This window comes from Dendropsophus ebraccatus, chromosome 2 (assembly GCF_027789765.1).
Source record: "Dendropsophus ebraccatus isolate aDenEbr1 chromosome 2, aDenEbr1.pat, whole genome shotgun sequence".
In the NCBI taxonomy this organism is placed as follows: Eukaryota; Metazoa; Chordata; class Amphibia; order Anura; family Hylidae; genus Dendropsophus; species Dendropsophus ebraccatus.
The window spans coordinates 92,345,504-92,355,791 of NC_091455.1; the positions used below are offsets into that span (position 1 = coordinate 92,345,504).

Sequence of the window (10,288 nt, forward strand, 5' to 3'; positions counted from 1 at the left end):
CATTAGGTCACTATTAGGTTATGTTCACACATAAATATTGAAAAGGCGTCCGATTTTCATATTTAAAATAACGTCTGTCTTTGCCGCGATTTAACTGACTGCAATGACAATGCATTGAAGTCAATGGGAAGATGGACGTCCAATGCAAATAGTGTATTGAATAACGGACGTGTTTACCGCGGACGGCAAAAAAAAGAACATGATCATTATTTTCAGACGTCTTTTGCAAACAGTGGACGTTTTTTATAAGTTGTTCACACACAGTTTTTCTTATGTCACCATTCTTTCTCCGTTTTTACTATTAAATTTTCAATTAAGCCGCATCCAAAAGCTAATTAGTAACCAAACTAGAATAATGTACAAACACCAGTGACTGCACTAAGGGGAGGTCAGGCTGCTAAATTACATCCGTTATTTTAGACTCAAAATAACGGACGTCATTTTAAGCGGAGCAGAAAAAACGTTGTGTGAACATAGCCATATTGTGTGGCCATGCAGAGACCTATGTAATAATGCTCAGACTGAGAGAGTGTGTGCTGTCAGTGGAGGAAGAAAGGGCTGTATCTATAGAGTGAGACACTGATATGAAGAGCTGGTTTTGCTGTAATCCTCCTCCTGCAAGTAAGGAATGGTGCAAGTGGCATTAGGCAGAGGGCATTTAAGTTAAGGTAATACCCAGAAAGAGGAGATAGCTCTAAAACAACTTTCTGAACAGTGTGAATCTTTCAGTGACTGTAACCATTATGCTTTTGTACCCCTCAAAGTGACAGTAATTGATAACAGTATTGTGCCTCTGCGCGAGAGAACAAATTGTTCCTGTTTGTCTGTAACCTTCACATTCAGTTGTGCAAATTGTATTATATGTATTATATGAACCCCCACTCTCCCACTCCATCGCTCCTCGTTAAAGCAGTTGCGAAACGCGTTGGAGTGTGGAGAGGTGGGAACTGGTACACATGGCCACTGGGTCAGTATATGGATTTTTGGCTACAGGGAGGTAGGGGCAGGCTACTGAATTGTATGTAACAGGGGTTCATGTGTGTGTGATTGGGCTTGGTGGACAGTATTATCTTGTTTACCATTTAGGGACACATAGCAATTGTGGATACATATATCCTTTAGCACTACTGCTGCATATGAGTGTGCAATATTTATTTTGCTACTATCTGACATCATTATTGCTGCTATTTCTTACCATCTCTGCTGCTATTGGTTTACAGTATATAGGGGTTGTGCAATATCTATCTGGCTGCTGCTATAATACAATCCCCCTTGGATATAAAATTGTGTTGTGTCCATTTGTTATTTTGTTAGCACATATGAATTTATATGTTATTCTGTGACTTGTAGTCCTCCGGAATTCTACACCTACTACCACTATTTACATAGGTGTTTACATGTTACTGTGACCTGTAGTTCTACATGAATGGAAGTATAATGTACCAGATTCCCACCATTGGTGTTTTTAACATGTCTTTTGTGTTTATGGTTTTATGGGAGGACTGAATTTTTTGTCTAGTAAATAAACATAAATAAAAATACTGATTACATTTACCAGTTGTCACTGTGGAGATTTTTTGCAGGTTACATATTATTGATGAAATCTCAGAAGGGTACATAAATTTATTTTTTGATTTTGATGTTCTCATATTGGTTATATCTGTATTATATGGGTGGTTAGCTCTTATGTGCTTTGCAGAGATATAAGTAGAGAAATTATATTTATAAAATCTATCATTGTGTACAGTCTGTAAACCTTTTAACATGGTGCACATAATACAATATCTTCATGCAAAATAACTTTAATGTAATAACTTTTAAATGATGAAAAATAATGTTGATGACCAGAATCTCACCTTGCTTAAAGTTTTTGCCATTTCAAATGTACCCACAGTGTCCATATTAGCTGCAATAATAGGGATCCCAGTATAGGTCTGTTTGGAGTTCCGGAATGTAAATGTGCGAACCAGATCTACCTGTAAAACATAGCCACAAATACATGAATCTCCCCAAAGGGTATGGGATAAGAATAACATGGCTCCTGACTTACCATGGACCGTGCCAATCTTGTTTCAGATTCACCAGATTAGCTCCATTCCAGTGAGAGCTGAAATAACACCCACAGGCTATGGGCAAGGGGGGCATTGGTTCACATTTTGTTGACCAGATGTAGATCTGTATGGAGGAAGCTTTAGAGTAAGCAGTAGTGTGATGGATGCTCTGGTGGTGTTTTACTACTGGTCACACACTGAGGTGGTAGTGGTGACGCCACTTCTATGGTGGTTGGTAGTGCCAGTGATGGTGCTGTTGTGACGCCAGTGCTAACTCAGCACACAGGTGTGGTGGTATACCTGCTTTTAATTGTGGCTGGCTGTATTGACCCCCTATGGTCGGTGATCTGCTGGGTTGGGATGGGTCCCTTGGGCTCTTGATACAGTGGTCCAGAGTGGGAAGATGACCCACCCGGACTGTCGGTACCGCCAGAAAGGGCAGAGTAACCCAAGGAGTGTGTAGCCAGTATGTGTAGATGCTGGTTCAATGATCACTGAGTCCCAGTAGAATAAATAAAATGGCTTTACTGATCTTGTAATACAGGATAGCTTGGCAATAGATAAAGTCTGTGATACAGACTTGAGGTTACTGAATCTGTGCTGGGAGGTACCTTAAGTGCTGAGGTAGAATAGCAGTGCTTGTGTAGCTTAGTGTTGAGGAGAGTAGGGGAGTTTGTCGGGAGAGCCCCAACCCAGGATAGTAGTGTGCTCTTCCGGAACTTGAGAGAGTTACTTGTGAGAAGAGAAAAATACTTGTGCCCATGTTTCATCTAACCACCTTCTGCCCTGCAGTGTCAGGGTACCCGTCCTACTAGGGTGACACAAGCCCCAGACTAAGTTACCTAAGCGAAACTAAGTGTTCGAGGTTGTCCCGGTTTCACCTGCGCTGCGCTTTGCTCTATCCGGGTCAGTTCCTCTGCCTTAAGATACTGCCCTGCACTTTTAAGAGAGGTTCATGGCGTGGGCTGGGGTGATCTCTTACTTATCCTCCTTTAGGGGTCTTTACACTGCATAGTTTCTGTAGTAACAGCTTTAGAAAGGAAAGTCTCTGTGTTCTCCATACACATGTCTCTAACCACTTCACACTAGATCACACACTAAGTTGGACTTGCTAAGTTCAGCAGGGATGCCTGGTCTGTGTGTATCCTACTCCTTGGAGAATCAGAGGGAAACTGACGCTACTCCTCCTCTCCCAAAGTGGGGACTTCCAACAGGGTATGTAAGAGTCTCTGTGAGTGGTGGACAAGAGAGAGGTAGAAAAGAAAGAGTATCTCCAATTGGTAAGCACAGACTAGGTGGTACAAAAACAGTAACTCTTTAGTGACTACAGCTGTGCAACACATAACAGAGTTTAAACATAACACTGGCACCTTGTGGTGAAACTAAAGAATGCAACTTCATCACAACTGAAGGGATAACTTTTAGACAGGTGCCAGACAAGGAACACCCATGGTGGGACACCACAGTAGCTTAAAGGTAGCCTATACCGTCAATAGCTGGCGGCTACCAGCTACCTTTCATGGCCTTTCCAGACACATGAACATTTGCCATGTCTGAATATTAATGTGTACTAAATAGAGAGAGGAGGAGTAAGCTGCCATCAGACAGCTCTAGCTGTGAATTATTTTCCAAAGGTAAAAGGACCAGGGAAATCAGACATGCTGTGTACTTCTCTCTCCTGGCATCATTAGGAAGCAACCATACATTTTATACTCTCTGCCAGTCCCACCAAAGTCAGCTTGTTCAACTGACTTCTGACTAAAATGAATATGCACTACACCCATCCCTCCCAGGTGGTGTAATTACTTTTGCCGGTATAAGATGGATCTTGTATGCCCAGAGCATAGGCGTATTACATGCCATGGAGAGGCCATAGTACAGTGTAGGGTCCACCCCAGCATGGGGCCACCTTATCGTTAGTGGGGTGGATTACACTGTTTGCAAATGATAACCAAGAACCCCATTGTTTTTGTGGGATTTTTTTTAGCAGTTGGGGGGGCTGCTTTTAACTATTTTCATGCCTGTAGTGGGTCTGTATCTTGCCATTGTAGTGAGCTGTTGCATTTTTGTGTTTTTTGTATGTTTGCAATTTCAGCCATAGCAACATGCTCCTGCCTAGTGTGAATTGTGTTCTAGGAGAGCTGATCAAATTTTTTTTTTTTTTCTAACATGAATATGGACTAGAGGTGAGTAAACCTCAATCACGCTCAGCATTTGATTACTGGTAGCTTAGGAAGTGGGATGTAGCCCTAATGCTGCTTGGAAAACATGGATACAGCCATAGGCTATATCCATGTTTTCCAGATTTCCCTAGGGCTGCATCCCACTTTTTTAGCCACCAGTAGTAAAATGCTTAGCGTTCGGGTTCGGAGTAACCTGAGCATGCTTGAGGTTCGCTCATTTATAAGGGGGACATTAGAGATGTAAAATATTATGCATTTATGGTGGTTTCGTGGTAATCTAATATCACACATAACTTTGCATTTTCACTGTACCGCTAAAGATTTATGTTAGTAACTTTAATGTGCAACATTGCTCTGTGATCTACCCTAACATAGCATAATGTGCATGTGATCAGATTAATACCAGCTTGTTGCAGGATGTGTTTGAGGAAAAAATCTACTGGGTAGAAAATGTAATCTAAGTAAGTGATTACTGCAGGCAATACACATTAAATGATTCTCCACATAAACCAGGAATACATTGCTGAGTTCCTTTACAACCAGAGAAAGCGAGAAAAACACTAGATTATACTGCATACTGTAAACGCTAAATTAACAATTAATTAAAAAAAACTAATCTGAGAACTAAGTGCAGCTTTAGGCAAATACCAGTGATGGTGTAATGCCAGTCTGAACTCTGGTGGTCACATGACTAAAAACCACAGTGTTGGCAGAACTACACTGCAATCCTTGTCTGTATAACACATCACAACCTTGTCATGGCCCTGCCGTTAATGTTTGTCCATTAATAAAATTGGTGTGGCAGCATTATATCCATTTTAAAAGCAATAATAATATTGTATAAAGTGCACTCGCACCCAGCCTGGCAAATAAATTATAAACAAGGAATTCGGCAATGGATAGGAGTCTCTTCTCCAGTATGTACATTACATGGTTGTGCTACGCTGATAAAGAGTAAAGTGCTGACAACAACATTTATGGCCACTGCATAGGTAGAGCCTGCCTTAGCAAGGCTAAACTAACACAAGGACACAAGTAACAGAGCTGGAGACTCACAGGACTCCATTATTTATAATTATAGCAAGTGAACTACCTTACTGAAAGGAATACTGCGGTTATTTATAATGACAAGTACTCTTTAAGGTAGCCATACACCTTAAAGTAATGTTAGACAAACCCAGTGTCTTCAAAAGTGTATGGCCATCTGTACTGCCATGGTTTGGGGTGCAGAGGGTGTTATGCAGTAGGTGGGCGTTTGGTGTTTTGTAGCTGGAACACTTGTCACAGTGGCCAGGAGTGGTGCTACCCACCTCCGGACACACTTAACCAAAGGTAACTTTTACTTGTGAACTTTGGTGCAATAAAGTTAATGGAACTCAAAACTTGAAAGGTGCAGGTGACAATAGTGTTTGAGGTAGTGACTAAGTAAATAGTGAGAAGAAGTAGAAGTGAAGATTGATTCAAGGAAGGTACAGGGACCGTATTGGGGGCCTTGTCAAGGGTAGTCTACTCTTCCGGGATTAGACAAGAGAAAGTGGTACTTAATGTGAAGAAGAATACTTGTACTCACTTACAACAGACCACCTTCTACCCAACCAGATCAGGGAGTGCCAGGTTGGGTAGTACGAGCCCCAGGCCTATACAACTGGGCTTAGCAGACTCCTCGAGACCTCCCAAGATAGCCGTGCATAATCAGTAAGATACTTCAGCTTGTGCTCTTTGTCTTACTCCTAACATTGAACAAGGATCCCTGGACAAGGTTTTCCCTAGTGGATGGTTACCCCTCCTGAGGCTTTAGCACTGCATCTTTAAAAGAGTCTCTCTCATAAAATATTTCTCTCTCTTGGTCCCTGACAAGGGCTCTGGCCCTTGAACCCAGCCCAGGTATCACTGCAGCAGGAACTCTCTCTAGCATGCTTGTTCTGTCTCAATACACCAGACAAAAGACCAAGACCTCCCTCCAGGAACTAACTAGGCTTTTATAGGGGTGACCAGGTCTAACCTTCCTATTGGTGGGGCTGTGTAACAAGAAACAGTGTGAGTGGCTGATAGCTGTGTGTGCTACCTGCACCTGTGATTGGTCAGAAACAGTGAACATAAAATACAGAAGTTAACCCTTCATACTGCAGATGTGCTCTCACAAACAGACAGTTAGGGGACAGTGAGACACCAAGTGGTGAAAGAGCAAAACGGCAGCTTCATCTCCTTTGTGTGACACCTGACAGAGTTACTTTTTACCTAGGTGACCCATAGCTTAGTGGACCACCCATACCATGACACTACATAATGGTACTGCTTGGGTAGGAAGGACACTCTCAATTATAGTAATTGCAGAAAATATATCTTTTTGTAGGACCTGTTTTTTTTCTTCTAAAGGAATACTCTCATCCACCATCAACCTGGAGAAGTAAGAGGCATAAATGGCTTCAACTTTTCCTGCACAGAAGCAGCTTCAGCTCTTGAAGGAAAAACTCTGAAGGTGCTATAGTGCTAAACTTGCATTATGGCCCCTTCATTTTGAGGTTCATGTAGAACCCAGCAGATATCAATGCATTAATATGCTCCATTGAAGTTAATAGTCAATTGGCCGCCAGTGCGCACACCATATAGAATAATGGCTGTAACCAATTGTAACATCCACAAAAAAAAACTCATTACTCATTATTTGCTTTTGCAAAATATGACTGCTTTTTTATCTGTTCACACCTATATAATATAGGAAAATATAGGGATAAATCATGTAGAATAACGCAAAAACATTATATTAGGGCCCTGTTCACCTCTTCTTATGTGTAAAATGCTGGACACCATATCAGTGGCCCTGTGTGGACCAGAATAGAGATGATCGAACAGCGCCGGAGTTCAGGTTCGAACCATCTGCATTTGATTCCCTCTGCCTTACCGTTCCGTGGGGAAGGTGGGACAGCCCTGGAAAACAGGGATACAGCCTAGTTAATAGTTTGATCACCTCTAGACCAGAACACTTGAAGATGTGAACATATCCAGCTTTTGTACTTCTATCACCGTAAAACTAGCAGCAGCTACCCAAATAATTTTAGGTACATACCACAAAGCTGAATGGAGACAAGAAAGATAAAAATGTTCCCTATTTTCACCAGTCTTTGTGTTTTCATCCACTTTCGCAAACTACAGGAATGCAACGCAACGGCATTTCTCCAATACTCTCTATGTGTGACTGCCGTATCTATGAGTCTATAGTTTGCATTAGAAGACATAAAAGGTAGGGAAGCTCTTAACTGGCTCCCCTCGTAAATAAATAGATGACAAATGTGAACCATATATATATTAACATTTGGACTGTGAGGAGAATATCCCCCTTTATTCTCTTTTGGATTCTGGGATATGTATCTGTATACATGCTTGATACGATGGTGAATCCCCAGCTGTGACCTCTATCTTGGCTCGATGTTGTGTATGCTAATACAGTTGGTTGTGACTGGACACAACAAAATCACGTAAGCGGATACATACACCCTAACCACTGGTGCTGTTACTGTATCACCCTATGAGGCGCTCTGTCTATCCTCTTTTTTTTTTTTTTGTATATCACATAATACTTTTAATTAAGACTTTTTAATAAAGAATTTAGACAAATAGATCTGCATAGGAGCTTTATAGCTTATCCCATATAGCTCAATATTATTTGGTTCCAGTCTAACCTATGCTTCCATTTTTTTACTTGACTTCTGCATCAGTACTGGGCACAGGGACAAGTGTACCATTTAAGCTGCATGGTATGGGAGGCAGGACTACAAAGAAGGGTATTGCCAACAGAAGGGGGACTACTATTTGGAGGAACAGAGGACAACATTAGGGGGGAAACTGTGCCCCCCTTCCCAGAGGTTTCCTTTAAACTGTTATTGTTTAGCGCAGCACTACCCCTTTCACCCTCCCTAAAGAGAACACAGAAACAGCTGTTCATGTGTATGGGGGGACGGGAGAGATAACTGTCAGCTAACGTTAATGAAGGTAAAACCTTAACATGTAGCATTGTAATGTACAACTTAATATCGCTTGTGGAAAAAATATTCCCTAAAACCCATTTTAGAATGTTTTCTTATTGAAAATAAAGGGAAATAAAACTGATGATAAAAGATAAAACCAGTTATGCCAATCAATAAAGCAAGAGAAAGGGCACTACTGCTTAGAAAATAGTAGGAGGACATGTATATTACTGTAAGAAAATATTGTGCAGCTATAAGCAGGAATGCCTTCGAGCCGTCCTTCTAGCAGGCATGCAGTAAACAGACACAGCTGCAATGCAGTGATACTCTGCAGCCACAGTCCTGGATGTGTGCACCACAGTGCCATTACTCTCCCTGTCTTTGAAAGAAAACTGAAGAGACCTTTAAGTTCTATCACCTTGAATTACCCAAGCTTTATATGAGTACGGCATCTAGGACTTGACATAGCAATTTCCCAGAAAGCCTATGTCAGAAGGAGACGCCCACTGTCTGTAGTGAATACAGCACATGCCTAACACAGTCTACTGCAGTAAGATGGACTTGAAGGTGACTTCCTATTCAAAGCAGAAAAAAATACTAAATATCACAGGCTTGCTATGATGCAGCAGGCATAGTTTTACACAGAAATTCCAATATATAATATAACCAATGATTGCTATTAATGATAATTGGTGATGGAATATAGTTATTTATGACACACATAATTATATAGACTGTATCTTATGCAATAATAATGTTGAAATACTTTATTGATATAATAATGTCTTTCTCTCTACAGAGCAGAGGTGTCAGTGACATCACTGACTAAATGTATGTTTAGGTGTAAGTTTCCAACAAGCAAGTCCTGTCCCTCTGGGATAGTCCCACAGAGTGCTTGGAGTAGTATTAGACAGTATAACACCACTTGCACTATATCATAAACCTAAATGTTTACTTAAAGGAGTAATGTAAGGTTTTTACGTCCTGTCATTGTCGCTTGTGTTTATACTTCTGCAGGCTCAGCTTTCAGAATGCAACCGCCTGACTAATCTGCTTCCAACTAGAACTTGAGTTGTTCTTTCAGCTGCCAAGGTGAAATACTGAAGGTTAAAACAAGACTGCAACCCAAACAAGGTTCAGATCCTGCACCGCCACCCCCTGCTGCAAAGTCTTACCAGGAACTAGATTATTTAATAGCAAAGGAGAAAAAAAGTGGAAAATTCCATGTGTCCTGAACGAAAGATTCTACGACAAGTTTGGTACTTGCAAACACCTGCTGTAATGGATGGATCAGGCAGATGGATTTGTGTGTTCTAAATGTAAATTCAGTACAGTACAGTATATTGCGTAAAAAGGAACCAAATAAGTAACTCATATATAAGTAGTAACACAAAATATCAACTGTAATATTGAGGGTAAAACACTCACCTCTGATCTGCTTTTGAGGCTGCTCCTCTTTGGCCTGAAAAGGACATCTTTAAAGTCCAGCTTGAGGTCTGCATCCACCCTGGGCATCCTTGTAAAAGATTAAGATCCTTCAATCCTGTAATGCAGTGGTGAGCAGATATCCTTCCTGTTTGCTCCAGAGAGTGAACCAGATACAAACCTGAAACAAGCAAAGCCTGTATGATATTCAGCAAGAGTATTTATAGTGTGGAAAAGGCCAATAGTGAGCGCACAAGCCCCATATCTTTATTAGGCAAGCACTGTTTTTAGAAAGCGCTCAGCAACAGAACTGTAGTCTTCCCTCTGGCTCCTGTTCTGCCAGCTGACAGAGCGTGTGTGTGTAATAAGAGTCTACGGCTCTCCATAGCAGTGCGGCGTAACCACACCAAAGCTCTGCATAGGGACAACAATCAATGAGGCTTTTTCCTGCTAACAGATCTAGAGGCACAGCCTACCATTATTTCTGAACGCAACAGAGGAATGTACGAGTGTGACCCATGCCAAGTTATTTTCTATAGAAAATAATTACTCCTGCCATTACAGTGTGGACATCATTAAAGGGATCAGTACTTTTAATGACACTATCAACTACAGACCTCTTAAAGACATAGCAGCTTGTTATCCGTAAAGCAGTAATACAATA

The 10,288-nt window shown here is 41.2% G+C and overlaps 1 protein-coding gene across 1 annotated transcript in view; it reads right to left on the reverse strand.

Moving 5' to 3' along the window:
- GMPR (guanosine monophosphate reductase) overlaps positions 1-9,964 on the reverse strand; it is a 47,324-nt gene extending 37,360 nt beyond the window's left edge. The window contains exons 1-2 of the mRNA XM_069960163.1: positions 9,628-9,964; positions 1,857-1,976 (exon numbers count right to left, since the gene is read on the reverse strand). Coding sequence (XP_069816264.1) covers positions 1,857-1,976; positions 9,628-9,714 — 207 coding nt within the window. The 5' untranslated portion in view covers positions 9,715-9,964. The remainder of the gene's footprint in view (positions 1-1,856; positions 1,977-9,627) is intronic.
- Between the last annotated feature and the right edge of the window lie 324 nt (positions 9,965-10,288).